Source organism: Alosa alosa, chromosome 8 (assembly GCF_017589495.1).
Source record: "Alosa alosa isolate M-15738 ecotype Scorff River chromosome 8, AALO_Geno_1.1, whole genome shotgun sequence".
NCBI lineage: Eukaryota > Metazoa > Chordata > Actinopteri > Clupeiformes > Clupeidae > Alosa > Alosa alosa.
In genome coordinates, this window is record NC_063196.1 from 28,159,642 (window position 1) to 28,175,557 (window position 15,916).

Sequence of the window (15,916 nt, forward strand, 5' to 3'; positions counted from 1 at the left end):
GGCACTCAAGTGCTGCCCAGTCCAGACCACAGCAACGGTTTCTCACCCGCATGAACAAGTGATGCAACAATGGACTATTCTGCAGGGGCTACACTTCAATCACCACCAGAACTACTACGCCTCCTATACCACACTCCCTATACTCCTATACCACACACCCTATACTCCTATACCACACTCCCTATACCACACTCCCTATACTCACATACCACACTCCCTATACCACACTCCCTATACTCCTATACCACACTCCCTATACTCCTATACCACACTCCCTATACTCACATACCACACTCCCTATACTCACATACCACACTCCTACTCCTATACCACACTCCTAATACAAGTGATCCACCAATGTGTCCAACACTCTCCACATAAAGCTTGTGACATTTGGAAGGACAGTTTGTGATCCAACACCCTTTTTGTGAGCCTTGATTTCCCTCTTAGTCCCATGTGTGAGCCTTGCAAAGTGAGCGATCCTCCACAGCGAGACACACACACACACTTACCAGCGTGGGTCTGACCTGTGGGGGCTGACACACACACACACACACACACACACACAAAAAAACACTCAGCTAATAATGTAAGGTCACTAAAGTAACCTTTAGTTTAAATGATCAACTACAGCAACTGTCAAACCATATGAACTGAATGGATATTACTGAGCATTGTCTGATGTCAATTTTGCATTGTTAGATTTCACCCATCCAGTAAGAGAGCCTCTTTAAAGCGATGGGTCGGAGTAATTTCATCCTAGGGTCCTTTGCACAATGACCCTGAGCCAAACACCCTCCCAGAACCTGTTTTCCCTTGGTCCAACCCTGGTCGAGTAGTGCTGTCAGAAACTAATGAGTTTCTGCAGTCGTAATGGAACCAACTTAGTATCTCGTAAATTACCCCACTAATAATGCCCTGAATGGTACCAAACTTCTACAGTATGTTCTTTACTCATAAAACGAGGTATTGAAAAGTTTGTAAGTACACCAGGAGTTTATTTAAATAACACTTGCCTGATGGATTCTACTATCTGCTACTAAACCGCTGCGTCGACGTTACTTCCGTGATTTGGGAAAAGCCCATAAAAGTCCTGGCAGGAAGCATGCATAAGGATGTAGATCCAGGAATGCACTAATATTTTGTTCGTAGTACCAGTTTGCAACAATTATTAGTTAACACTAAGTTGTAAACACTTCGGAAAAAAATATATTAAAAACTGGATATACCAAAAAACGTTGATTGCTTCCTGCAGGTTCGGAAAACAGGTTCTGGGAGGGTATTTGGCTCGGGGTCATGGTGCAAAGGACCCTAGGGTGAAATTACTCCGAACTATCGCTTTAATGTTATTTTAGCTTCTGATGAGTAGAACATGCACAGGTACCTGTGAAGAGAATTTAAAGACTATCTGTTTCCTTTCCATTTTATTTGACCACTTGAGTGCTACTGACCCCTATGACCAGAAGGCTACAAACACTCCTCTTCGGTACAGTCTACAAGATCTGTGAAGATACGTAGGGCTTCTTGAGCAATGTTGCCAGGGAGACAGAATGTTATTCAGACACTTGTCCCATTGATACTGGACAAAAGGATCTTATTACAAAAACTCAGAATTACGGAACTAGTAGACAAGTTGTTGCGACCACCCAATCAGAACGCTTGGACCTGGTCATGAGACTGCAAAACAATATTGCTCAAAAAGAATTGTATCATCAGTTTGAATTTTGCAGTGAGCTAGTTATATCCTGTTACCACTCCTCACCCCAGAGTGACCGGGCCTATACAGAGTCTTTGGAGAGAAGAGTAGAAACAACTGTGTATTTGACTTATCTCCATATACGTGGGTATGTGTGTGTTATAAAGAGATATATCTATTAGTGTGACTATGAACATCTGCATCTGCAAGTGTTTGTGTGTTTGTGTGTGTGTATGCGCGTGTGTGCATGTGTGTGTGGTTCAGTTGTCTATTAGTGTCCATCATGGGTATTTGTGTGACTGAAGAGTGTGTGTGTGTGAGTGTGTGTGTGTGTGTGTGTGTGTGTGTACACTGCTGACGGAACCTACCTTGCAAACTCTGCCAGCTGCTTGGGGTCCGAGAGGTCGATCCCGGGAATACCGCCCGGGGGCAGCTTCTTCCCGGTCATGTACTCCGAGTAGTCAGGAGGGGAATTCTCCCCCACGATCTGTTCCTCCACCACCGTCTCATGGTCTATGTCTTTTTTGTCATCTAGCAGCAACAACAATAACAGTGGGAGACAAACGTCAAAACATGTAACATCCACAGGGTAATAATATGCTTCTAAAATAACATCAGAAGAACAGCACTTAACCTGGGACCTATGCTAAGACTGGCGGTTAGTCTTGACCCATTTGGAAACTTATTGGTCCATATTGGTATCAGTGTCTACATACTTGTACATTGTTTTTGCCAAGATTTGTTTAAATGCATTTTGCATTTAGTCCAACATATGGCAGTTTTATGTTACTTAAACTAAAATAGATCATCATATGTCGTTATTGTTATAGGCTGACTTACACTGCCACACATCAGCTTGTTACAACTGCAATCTGAAATTTGTCACATGGTCACTGGTGCTATTATATGTTGCCTGTTGCTTTTCACATGGAAGGTATTTGCAAACAAGTTTGTTAATTACCAGTCAAATAACCAAACGGCTAAATACATTAACATCTGCCATTTATCACTATTGTTATCAGCCATTCAGAGCCCTTAGATAGTAATATTATGTTATATTTAATTATAAAACATATAAAACAAATCTCAAGTATTTTTATCGGCTGTTTTTAAACAAAAAGAAACCCACTTCGTCTTGCTGCTTTTAGGGTCGACACCTCATTTACAGAACGCGGTGACCAAGACAAAAAACAGCATGTTGCTTCCACAAAAGCTAACGCTGAACTTGGTTGAATGTTTTTATCACAGCACTCTAAACTATCCCAACTCTAAAGCCAGCTGGCTGCACACCAGCACCAACATGAGTGTAGCACGCACCACTCACTGCCTCTCTACGGTCCTGTGCTTTCCACTGCTGTCGATGCAAAAATGACCTAAACCGTAACTGCCATGGCAGTGGCAAAAAAGTTTGGTGCTGATGTGCAACACTGGAAACTGATTGAACGTGTCTGGCTGAGTGCACTGCACTCATGTTGACGCCAGTGTGTGGAGAGCATCTAGTCCTCATCTAAAAATCCTCCGAGGGGCTGCACCTGGCATACTGCATTTAATGATTCAGATACTCTACACAGTACAGTGTTTCCCATACATTGACTTATTTGTGGCGGCCCACCACAATACCAACACTGACCAGCACACACTGATTTTCCAGGTTGTACTAAATTGTGCTTAAATCTGGTTAGCATCATAACCACGATGTGCTAATTTGTTAAAAACTGTTGCATTCAAGTTAATTCTGCAAACCAACCACAACAAATGGAATTCAATTCCCTGGGAAACACTGCAGTAGTGACTTCCTTCTGCAGCAGGACTGTGCACCTCTAAGAAGCAGAATGGGAAGGGACTAATGAACAAACTGGTTTTGTTTACTGACCTGGGGTGCGTTTACCAAAATATAGTTGCTAACCTGTTAGCAACTTAGTTGGTTGGCAATGGGAAATTGCACTGCAACCAACATAGTTGCAAACTTAGTTACCAACTATGGTTTTGGAAAACGCGCCACAGTACAACCACAACACGGGCCCTCCTCCTTATTGCACAAAGATCTTCCATTTTGCAATTGACATTTAAATTAAACTTAATTGCGGCTGTCTAATGCAATTGTGGACAGGTAACAGTTTCACAGGTTTATTAACTGTTGAGTGTGAGAGGTATAAAATGTTAGGTAGGAGTCATTCCTTTAACTTCATATCATCACCAAAAGATGAGAGTTTAAACTGAAAAGTAACTGGTAGAGTAATGATACAGTTAAAGCATGCCTGTTGTTTTGTTATGTTTTGGAATGTATGCATAATGGACAAAGGAACCTAAACAATCCGATAAAAATCCCGGTTTAGTTAGTGCCCTTCTGCAGTGCCTTGACACATCACTGGAGGTCGCCAGTCCCTCGTGCTGAGAACCCCGAACACACAGACTTTGAACTGGGACTAAACAATATTCTAACAAAAACGTCGCACCACATGACGTTTCCTCAACAGTCAACTAGTTTATACACTGTCAGTCAGATATGGATGGAGATAAATCTGTTTATTTGTTGTTGTTTATGCTTAGAGAGCTGTGGGTTTCAAGTCACGTTGGAAACTCTTCTAGCTGATAGTGCGCAAGACGCCGCCTTGTGAAAAAATAGTTAGGCTCCCTACTAACTGCTGTAATCCTTACTATGTAAACCCTCGTCAAAACTTCCCTAGCGCTTACAATAACTACGTGGGCAGGTATACAGGGTGAAGAGATTATGTCGCCTTGAAGTCACGCAAAGTAAGCAATTCCTAGCTACATTGCGTGCGGTCGCAGCAAACCGCTAATATTCGGAGTTTTCTGAGAGTACTGCACGCTTCGCTTTAGCTAACCGATCCATCTACTTGGGATGAACTGAAAACTTAATTGCAACGTTCTACTGCAATAATGCATAGGTAACTGTTTCACTGTTTTACGGCTGGATAAAAACGGCTAATTTCAATAAATGGCTATCAATGATATGAGAGTTTCCTAACTAGCATGATGACTAGGTTGATGTGAAATAGCCAAATGTAACATAATTTTGCTAAACATAAGTACAGTATTTTTTTACCGATGCAATTTTTTTATGCACCAAGTTACCCAATTCAGAATTCTATACCACAGGCAACATAGCTTACCATAACTGTTCGTGCAATACAATGCATTTAATTGATAAGTACCAGGTCCTGACATACGCATTTTGAGTGTAACGTTAACATATACATTATTAGCTAGTACACTACAGTTGCTTTGGCATACTGCTATCGGGCATGCTGAGGGTCCATGGTCAGCTAACGGTTAGCAAGCTAGCTAACTACTCGACTACGCAGTTGAGGCCTGCAACAATCTGCACCAGCAGCGTTCTTGCACTCCCACCCGCCGCCATCTTCGCCCGGCCGAACCATCGCCATTTTTTCGGGCCGCCATACTTGACTCGGGGAATATGGCGGCGCCCATCAACACCTAAAAACATGGCCTCCCGTCAAAACAAAAACAAATCATTCTTACAGCGAGCTCTTTCGTTCCTAAACACTTTGAAAATCACTCCAGACGCTTCTCACGCGGACTACTTTTGGAACAGCTCTGGCGCGGAAGGACAACGCCCTGCAAGGCCTTGCTTTGTAGGCTAAGAACACCACAAACAGAGACAGTCAACCCATGGAAACACTATCAACAATATGGAGCAAACTGACCTGATGCCCACATCGTAACAGAAAATTCTCCTTCCAGTGTCTTTATTTGGACTTGCTTTTGCTCCCATTTTCTTCCGGTGGCTTCTGCGGCGCTTAGATAGCTTTTTTTGCCCGCTCTCTTGCCACTACTGCCTCCCCCCTTCTTCATCCGCCCTATGGAGCTTTTCCCTGCAACAGTAACCAGAGTCTGACCGATATATTCCTCCTCGGCCCCAGAAGTGGGGACGGGAATAAGGATTTGATCCTCAAATCCATCGTCTGCACGGAGGTCTGAGTCGTCCCCGCCGACAACCTCCTCTCGGGTCTGGACTAGGATCACTTCTTGGTGGTGATGGTCGTCTGAATCAAGCGGTTGCAGGGCGATCATAGGCTGGTGTTCGTCATCATCGTCTCCCCCGACCACTGTAGTCTCAATAGTCTCCACGGGAATCGTTTCTACTTCTATTTCGTGAAGTTCCACTATCTCCGCCGGCATCTCCGAGCCATCCGTTTCTATATACAGCGTTTCGCCGGATGCCATATTGAATTCCGCCAGCTTGCTGGATCAGACACACTGAGCGCACTGCCCCAGATATACACACCCCCTTGCACTGTTAACCGTCCTCCCTCCTCGATAATACAAATAACTTCACTCGGTTCACACTCGGCAAACCACGCTGCACTACGCTCCAATTTCCAGTCTCGCGAGACTTCAACAATCATGTGAACACATAATTCACAGATGAGAGAATAACAACACATTTGTATTAATTCCTATCATTTTAAACATCATTATAAATATAAATACTTATCAAAATAATTGTGCAATTTCAAAAATTTGTTTGATAAAATTTGCAGTAAATAAAGCTCTACACACACGGCTTAAATTTTCCCATTTCTTTTTGTCATACATTTTTACTTGTGTTCATCCCCATTGCTATCTATCTATCTATCTGTCTGTCTGTCTGTCTGTCTGTCTGTTTGCCTGTCTGTCATACATGACTCAGTTAATTTACATTAATCTTCAAACATCTGAAGGATTGAACAGACATAGTCCTGTATCAGTATGTGTATCCCAAGTAGGGTGCAAATGACAACGACAAACCCTGAAATGACACGACTCTCAGGGAGCACAGACCACTTCAGATGTCCAAGACATTGTTCACAGCTTTATTTGAATTCATTTTGTGTAACGATTTTTGTTTTTAAAACCAGGAAGCACTTGGTCAAAAAGGGGAAATAAACGAACAATACATATCCTTGCAGCCAATAAACATTTTTTTTTTTATTAACAACATGATCACAAATACTCTGGGGTACTGATTTTTTGTCTTTTTTTTTTCATCCATAAGATTTGCAATATTCAGAAAGAAACACGTCATTTCCCATAGTTTAATATCGGGTTCAAACTTGTTTTTAAAAATTCTCCACCAGTGATTTCCACACACATCTGTGTTGGCAAAAGGATAAAAAACTCTTTTACAAATCTCACGGTCCAAGGTGATGAGAACGAAATCAGAATGTGCTTATAATTGTACTTGGAAACACAACCAGAGGAAAATGAGACCAAATATAAAATATAAAAGGCTAACATTAAATGATGTGCAACAACATTATTATTATTATCATCATCATTATTATTATTATTAGCAGTAATATTATTAATAGAATTATATTATTTTTGTCAGCACTAAATCTACCACTACATACATATACACCACTACATAAACTAATAATAATAATAATAATAATAATAATAATAATAATAATAAAACAAAAATACAACAAAATAATAAAAGCAAGATGTTCAGATTTACTTAAATTTCCTTAAGACGTGTTGAAAAGACGGTCTTTGAGGTTCAATTTGTTTGAAAAATGAAAACAAATAAAACTACGAGCCAAAAACAGAAACCAGTGCAAGTGTCCTGTATCCTTCTACACTGTTCCAAACTGGGGGCTACCAAAAGAATGTTTCTGTCGTATCGGAGGAAGGAATGGCACCATGATTCTTTCACAGAACAGCCGCCGTGATTTACAGACAGCCTGCCGGGCAGTTGCCACGGCGACGATCCCTTCCTCTTCAGGGCTACAGCAGGTCCTGGTGTGGGGGTGGAGGGTGGGGTGGGATGGAGTGGGTCTCAGGTGGGTCACCTGGGTCCAGAGGATTATGTCGTGCTGATTCGACTCAATTCGTGTCTAATGGCTGCAGGTGAGAAAAAAAGAATAGGATTCAGATTTGATTTCCTCTTTTTAACGTTTTGATCAGAATCAGCTTTATTGGCCAGGTTTGCCAAACAAGGAATTTGACTCCGGTTAATCTTTGTTCTCAGACTACAGCACTCACTTACTGTAACATATAAGGAATATAAACAGAAAGGTCAGTAAGAAATATAAATTGATGTTTACTAGCTCTTAACATATCACATTCCATTACTCTACTGTATGACATGTGCTCTATAAACAAACTTACCATGCCTTGCCTCTTTTTAAATGATCATGCCAATAAAGCATATCGAATATGTATAGCCTGAGGCATCACTGACATCCTTATGGTGACATACAGCTCATGTTAAGCATGGGGGTGGTGGTAGTCTACACTCTTAAAACAAATGTGTTGTCCCTATCTAACACAGGGTTGTGTTAAAAAAAAAAACAACACAAGTTGTTGTGTATGTGTTATTTTAAACACATATTGTGTAACAAATAAAAAAACTGTGTTGTCTCCATCTGGACACAGATGTTGTGTTGTTTTCAACATATTCGTTTTAAGAGTGTAGTGGTAAGTTCTAAGTGGTACCTCCTGGGACTCACAACTCACAACGTCCATCCCAGGAGGTGCCACCATTGTGGCCATGAGTGCCATGTGGGCACTTCACCCAGTGCTGCCTGAGGAGGACTGTCCCTCCCTGTAGTAAACTCACTGTAATTCTCTCTAAGAACGTTAGCTAAATAATGGGAAAAACATGTATTACATGCAGACTTTAGTCTGTAGTCATAGCCACAGCACTTATAAATGGATCACACCACTGTACTCACTAAAGGGGAATAATGTACATTAATGCGTTTTACATTTACATTTATAATACAATATTACAACAATAAAGACTGGCCCTGTCTGAAGCTCAAGGCAGTTCTTTAGTCAGTATTGAGGGAAACTGAGGTGCTTCCAGCTTCCCTCCCTCTGACATGCCACCTCATCTCTTAGTTCACTAATTCTGGCCAACGGATTTGGATGGCATGTGTTTATCAAGCACTATTTCTGACCGAATATGTACATGCAGTGGTGAAACCTACCATCGATGATCTCGTCCTTCACCTTGTGCAACTCACGGACAACTTCCTCCAATATCTCCTGTTGAAGAGAATGGAAAGGCACAGAGGTATGCTTAGCACTGCAGTGTTGCCCTGGTCACATGCTAGCATGGTTTTCACACACACATGGTGGGCCATCTCTGCAGCACTGTCGCCTTACGCTGTGCGCCCATTTCATCCAGTGCTGCTGTTTCTGGGCCTTACCTGTTTCATTCTGTCCAAGTCTAAGGCGTCTGTGTCACTGGTGCTCCCCACAGGCCGAACCCTGTTGACATGACCAGGACCATTAACATCCAGTTATACATGTGCCGGGATCACGGGCGATCACAGACATCACATAACATTACAGCACCCCCTTCTGGTCAAGGGTGGTTACTGCACTTCAGAGAAGGTGACCGAATCATGTCTATCTTGTACAGCATGCTTAATATCATTACATAAATGACACAATTAGTCATATCTACCATTATAGAAGAGAATGGAATAAATCTCTCATTTTTGGGGTGACCCAAACTTCACCAAACTAAACCAAACCAGACCGAATTCCTTCCAGAGCACAGAAGCTGATTCTGGACTGGCTGTGGCCCAGATCTGGTTCTGATCTGGTCTAGCCAGGGCTGCTTACTTTGATACTAGCGACGAGCGCTCAGCAGAGTTGGCCCGGTCCCACGGCTTCTTCACGCCATCTGCACATTGGAGAGAGAGAGGGGAGACACACACACACACACACAGATGCACACATACACATACAGTACATGCACATAGGAGAGAGTGAGAGAGAGGAGAGGACTTAACCTGCTGAAAAATAGATGACTAGAGAGCATGTTCTCTTAAATCACATACACACACACCAACACACACCGATGCCTGTAAAAGCTGATTACTGTAGCATTAATGCTGATTGTGTGAGACTGTTGTGTGGTGATAATTCTAAATAGGCAGGTATTCTGTTGCAAATTACTATTCTGACTATTCTTAATTATGGCCTTGATGTACGCACACATAATCATGCCTCTCATTACTGGTTCTTGTGCTTGAACCTGTCAAAATATGGATTCTCTTGTACTTAGCACCACTTAATGTTTATCTCTACTGATTTAGTCTGTAGCGTTATGTGTGAGGCACTTTGGATGAAGACGCACAGTAGATTTACTAAGTAACTATAACATGTAAAGGCTGGACTGGACGAAAGGCATTGTGGACTATACCTGTGGCATTCTGGCCCCTGGACATGGGAGAGGGGGAGTTGGGGTCGTCCTGCATGAACAAGGAACAACAGATAGACATCAGACACAAATGTGGAGCTGTGTGCAGTACACTGTGGAGTGCTGTATAGAAGAGGGGAGTCACAGAAAGAGAGGGAGATAGAGAAAGGAAGGAAGAGAGAAAGAGGGAGATAGAGAAAGGAAGGGAGAGAAAGAGAGGGAGGGAAAGAAAGGATTGAGAGAGAAAGAGAGGGAGAGAGAAAGAGAGGGAGATAGAGAAAGGAAGGGAGAGAGAAAGAGGGAGATAGAGAAAGGAAGGGGAGAGAAAGAGGGAGATAGAGAAAGGAAGAAAGAGAGAAGGAAGGGAGAGGGAGAGAGAGGGAGAGAGAAAAAGGAAGGGAGAGAGAGGGAGGGAGAGAGAGGGAGGTGTAGGGAGAATAAAATGACTCTTTTCACTGTCTCATGTGTCTCCAGCGTTCACTCACATTTTGGCTGTCCTCGTCTTTCTTCTCCGGTGTTTCACACGCTTTCCGTCTGGAGGAAGAGAATCACAAGTTCTGGGTTTTATGGATCTATTATTGAAAAGGATCATTCTACAGTAGCCAAGGCGCCCACATATCAATTTGCGCCATGACGAGCAGTGTTTCCGTTCCCATAGTAGTGACAATTATGGGATAGAATTACAGAACAATCATGTCTCTGAGGTCTGACAGACCAGGTCCAAGGTTATCTACCTGTCCTCAGAGCACCTCACCTTTGTTGTTGGTGGGAGGAACTCTTTGGCATTCGAAGATCCAATAATAAATTCTAGATCAGAGTCACTTGCAGGGTTCTCTCTGGTCATTTCAGAGGACTGAGGAGAGTTCTCACCTTCGCGCCAACAGGGCGTTCATTTCTTCCATCAGACCTCCGCTACCGCCACTCGTTCGGTTGGCATCGTTTTTGGCAGCAGTATTCTCCTCGGGCGGCTGTGGGCACAGAACGACAGCTGAATCAGGGAGAAAACTATGTACCAATCTCCTCACTACTGATCAGAAAGATCCATTAGAATTCTGTATGGCACCTATAAGTTTCTGCATGCATTTACTACAAATCCTGGGTAAGAGTGTTTCTCTCTACAGATCACAACCCTATCTTTTACTACCGGCATTGTATGTTATCTAATGACTAATCTTTAGGCATTTCACTACAGAGTCTTTCAGAGATGAGGACATGAAGCCTGAAACAGATGCGGCCCTAATGCAGCCCAGATCTGGCTCAGTGTCGGCTCGGCTGGCTGCGATGCGCGCTGACTCACCCTCTGGACGCGGCGCAGCTTGGCTCCGGCGATCATGGCCGCCAGGCCGGTGGGTGCGGACGCGTCACCCATGGGGAGTGGGGGGCGGGGCGCCCCGGCCGATGGGGGCGGGGGCCCTGGAGGGGGTGGAGGCGGCGGACAGGGCCCTCCCAGAGACAACGGCTGCATGGGCGGAGGCATGACAGTAGGGGGCCACCGAGAGCACAGCGGGGTGTCCTGAAAATGGGGAACCTGCAGCGGAGGAGGAGGAGAGAGGGGGATGGAGAGAGAATGATGGAGAAAGAGAAAAAAAGAAGAGGAGAGAGGGAGGAGAGAGAGTGTGAAAATGTGTCAGTGGTGGTGTATTAGTGCTACACAGATGTGGTAAGGCCACGCTAACAGACACAGACAGGATGACAGATTGTCAGTGGTGGTGTATAGTGCTACCCAGCTGAGGTAAGGCCACGCTAACTGGGACCTAGTCTGTGCTGGAGACGGCTGGAGCTGCTACCTGAGTTGGATGCTCGTCGCTCCCTCTCCATGTGCGCCTGCATCTGCTGCTGCTGCTGCTGCTGCATCTCCATCTGCCTGCGGGCACAACCAACAGAAAGACACAGTCAACAACCTAAATATAACCTTCAGACCATATCCAAACACTGGAGGAACGTACAGTCAACCCCTACATAACCTTGAGATAACATTCCAACAACTTACATGTAATATGCAAAGACGAGAGGAGCATACAGTCAACATTGACATAACCTCAAACAACCTCTAGAAGGAAAACGGGTAACCAGCCTAATTAAACCTCTAGAAGGAAAGCGGGTAGCCATCCTAATTAAACCTTTAGAGCGAAAACGGGTAGCCTGCTTAATTAAACCTGTAGAAGGAAAATGGGTAGCCTGCTTAATTAAACCTGTAGAAGGAAAACGGGTAGCCTGCCTAATTAAACCTGTAGAAGGAAAACAAGTAGCCAGCCTAATTAAACCTCTAGAGCGAAAACAGGTAGCCAGCCTAATTAAACCTGTAGAAGGAAAACGAGTAGTCAGCCTATTTAAACAGCACGCCTCTGGTTCTGCAAAGGTAAACAGCTGTGTGAAAGAAGACAGTGGGGTGGCGGTGTGACAACTCTGGTTCAGAGTTAATAAGTAAAGATTGCATAAGGATGGATAATGTGATTACTGTGGGATCTCTGTCTAAAAGAGCCGCAAGTTGATATTCCCAACCCCATAGATGCACATAGAAACCCGTAAGTGAAAAGACAGACCCATAGACATCATCATCCACCTACCTTTTAGGCATATTTCCCCCATGCGCTTTGGGCATGTCCTCCACAGGGTGTCCAGGTCACTGTTCCCTATCTAACACTAACCACATAACATTTGATCCCACCACACACATGCGGTGCCATGTCCCAATCTCCTCAGTCTAGACTGTGAAGCCTGGCAGCAGAGAAGTGGTAGTATAGTTTATGGCCCTTATGAGCGGGTCAGATATCTCATGTCTGAATGTTGAACCATATAAGAAGTCTCCTCCTCTGTGGTAGTACGAGTGCTATAAATACCTCTTTAACAAAGACGCTTAAGAGAAGGATTGACTTTAATAATTCAGGAGGATCCTCCTAGCGGCAGCCTCATCTCACATATCCATGTTTTCATCCCCGCCATCTACAAACACTTCTCTCTTTGCTCTCTCTCTCTCCCAACCCAAAGATATTATTGGTTTACGCTCCCCTGGACCCAGCGGGCTGAATAAGAGGCTCTGTACGGTGAGGGTTTGTTTTTGCTTGAACTTAACCGCCGATCGCTCCCCTGCAGAGAGAGTGCCGAACAGGAAGAAGCTTTTCCTGTGACCGCGGCGTACCCAGGGCAGGCCGGTCCACTGGCTGTGAGAAGCATATGACAGAGATATGACCTGGCAGAGGCCATGACAGAAGGAGAGAGAGGGAGAGAGAGGGGGAGAGAGAGGAGAGGGAGAGGAGAGAGCAGGAAGAGGGGAAGAAGAGAGAGAGGGAGGGAGAAAGATGAGAGGGAGGGATGAAGATGGAGGGAGAGAGGGGAGGGAAAAAAGGGAGAGAGTGAGTGAGAGGGACAGTAAGAGAGGGAGGGGAGGGGGCAGAGGTGGTGAGGATAAAACAGAAAAATCCAGGTAGAGGGGGAGACAGAGGTGAGGGAGACAGGAGAGGGAGACAGAGGAGAGAGAGACAGAGGAGAGAGAGACAGAGGAGATAAAGAGGAGAGAGACAGAGGAGAGAGAGACAGAGGAGATAGAGAGGAGAGAGACAGAGGAGAGAGAGACAGAGGAGAGGGAGACAGAGGAGAGAGACAGAGGAGAGGGAGGCAGAGGAGAGGAATTGAGGGGGGCGGAGGAGAGGGAGAGAGCAAGGCAGAGGAGAGGGAGACAGAGGAGAGGGAGACAGAGGAGACAGAGTTTGAGAGGGATCAGGAGTGAAAGAAAAAAAAGTGATTCACAAACAGAGAGAGAGAGGGACAGAGGGATAGAGAGGATGAGACGAAGGGAAAGAGAGACAGAGATAGATGGACAGATGTGGAAAAAGAGGGGGAGAGAGGGAAACAGAAGATTGACAAAGAGTGGAAATTTCCAGCCGCGCGTTATGGATTTGCTGATGCAGCACTGTTAAGGTTGTCACGGCGATATGACTGATGGGAGTGAGCAGTGCTGCTGTGTTTTTGGATGCTGGAGGGCGTGGTGTTTTCCTACTTCTATAGACACACTCCTCTTTCCCTCTGCTATTCCTCTGGTGTGTGTGTGTTTGTGTCTGTTTGTTTGAGTGGGGGCATGTGTGTGTGTGTGTGTGTGTGTGTGTGTATGTATGTGTGTGTGTGTGTGTGTGTGTGTGTGTGTGTGTGTGTGTGTATGTGTTTGAGTGGGGCAATGTGTCTGTCTGTGTGTGTGTGTGTGTGTGTGTTTGTGTGTGTTTGTTTGAGTGGGGGCATGGTTGTGTGTGTGTGTAGTAAGAATGGGGGCATGTGTGTGAGTGTTGGCCAGGCTGTGTCTCCTGGGCAGCAGGATTAGCACTGAGCCCATGTTTGTCCAGACACACGATCTGGGTGGTCATCAGAACCTCAGCGTCTCGGGGCTCCATGAGGAGACTGGACATGCTAATCAAAGAATAGCCATGCCAGTGACTACACACAGAGAGATGGGGGTAGAGGTAGAGAGAAGAGAGAGATGAGACAGAGAAAGGAGAGAGAGAGAGATGAGAGAGAGAGGAGAGAGAGAGAGAGTCCATGCTGTGGGTCTCTCTTTAAGAGGAGATGTGCTTGAGAGCGAGGGCATGTGAGATGGGACGCTACGCCCCCAAAAGGTCTTTCATCTTGTTAGCGAGTAGTTCTTTTCACAGGTCTGGGGTGTTCTGCAGTTGTGATATGATTGGTTGGTTTGATATGAGAGCGCTCCCTAGCCTGTGAGGGCTGAGATTCTAGAACATTCTGTCTGTCGGTGAAGAATCTGGGCTCCTCTGAGAGAAACATGAAGTGTGTTTGTGGGAGACAGTGGTGGGAGTTGAGTTGTTCTCATACATTAGAGGTGACAGGACCGAGCAGAGATGGAAACAGCGGCTTCACATACACTCCACACACACTTCCGAGTTGCCAAACACACTCTCTCACTGAGACAGACACATGTTTTATTTAGTCTTTCACTAGCTATGAAACTATGCACGCTTAACAAGTCTCCTTGATTCAGTGTCGCAGGCATTCTACAGAATGTTCTGTGGAATATTCTGTTCAGAGTGTTCAATGGAATGTTTTGTTCTGAACGTTCTATAGAATATGCTGTTCTGAGCGTTCTATAGAATGTTTGATGTTTGCTTGTTACTGTTTCCCTCAATGTAGTCAACGTTACCGTAACTGTTACCGTAAAATATGCTGTTTTGTTTGGTGCTTTGGCAACACAAGTCATGTTAATAAAGCAAGCAATGTTGAATTTAATTTAATGTTGTGGATACTGAGGGGATGTCTTACCTTCTCTGTGCCTCCAGCTCCTCTGAGGTGGGCCCATTCTGGACATGGCGCTGGACAGCTGGGCCTGTGGAGCACAAACACGACACAGAGAGCTGGTCAAACTCTTACTCTGACCGGAGGTCTTCATCTCAAGCATTGGTTTACATTTGGTCAGGCTGTGTGTGTGAGTGTTGTCAGAGTCATCCTGAGCTGTATTGTAACAGGTGTAGGTGCCCTATGAGGCACATATTAAATCGCAGATGCCTCTAACCTCTCTATGTGGTCTGAAGCCCCTATTCAGTCTCATGGCTATTGCAGCTATTGAGGACCTCTATGAGACTGACACCTCTCCTGTCCAAACAAATGGCTGGGATGTGCTGTTCCTGCCCACCTGTGTGTGTGTGACACAGATGTCACTCAGCTGTGGCCCAACGCTGACTGTAGCAGCCAAATATGTTGCTATGGTTGAGGTGCCATGTCCATTTACTGCACAGGGTGTCGCTGTGTATCTGTGGGGGTGCATCAGGTATATAGGTAGGAAGCCTACTGTTGTGGTTAGGTGTTGACCCCGGAAGGGTGGAAGGTTTTTGACCGTTCTACCGTGAAGGTGCGTTTGCCACGCTGTTTTTACGTTGTGGAACAAATGGATACACTTTCAAGCAAGGACAACGCTTGGGCTTTTCTTGAACGGTAACAATAGCTTAGCTGCGTCAACCAGGTCATTCCAGGGCCTAACATCTCAGTAGATCTGCAATCGGCCGATCTTCTACAACACTGACATCATGCCGATCATG

The 15,916-nt window shown here is 44.8% G+C and overlaps 2 protein-coding genes across 3 annotated transcripts in view; both read right to left on the reverse strand.

Annotated features, from left to right (window-relative positions):
• LOC125299893 (transcriptional repressor protein YY1-like) overlaps positions 1–6,011 on the reverse strand; it is an 8,079-nt gene extending 2,068 nt beyond the window's left edge. Inside the window, exons 1-3 of one of the 2 annotated variants that reach the window (XM_048251392.1) lie at positions 5,386–6,011; positions 2,065–2,227; positions 513–536 (exon numbers count right to left, since the gene is read on the reverse strand). In XM_048251392.1, the coding sequence (XP_048107349.1) occupies positions 513–536; positions 2,065–2,227; positions 5,386–5,905 (707 nt within the window). In that variant the 5' untranslated portion in view covers positions 5,906–6,011. The remainder of the gene's footprint in view (positions 1–512; positions 537–2,064; positions 2,228–5,385) is intronic. The other variant, XM_048251393.1, reaches the window with a different exon arrangement.
• Positions 6,012–6,505: 494 nt separating this feature from the next.
• The window catches only part of evlb (Enah/Vasp-like b), a 56,294-nt gene continuing 46,883 nt past the window's right edge, over positions 6,506–15,916 (reverse strand). Inside the window, 11 exon segments of the mRNA XM_048250951.1 lie at positions 6,506–7,567; positions 8,659–8,716; positions 8,881–8,941; positions 9,302–9,362; positions 9,885–9,933; positions 10,367–10,415; positions 10,752–10,849; positions 11,179–11,371; positions 11,373–11,409; positions 11,669–11,745; positions 15,144–15,207. Of these exon segments, the coding sequence (XP_048106908.1) occupies positions 7,530–7,567; positions 8,659–8,716; positions 8,881–8,941; positions 9,302–9,362; positions 9,885–9,933; positions 10,367–10,415; positions 10,752–10,849; positions 11,179–11,371; positions 11,373–11,409; positions 11,669–11,745; positions 15,144–15,207 (785 nt within the window). The 3' untranslated portion in view covers positions 6,506–7,529.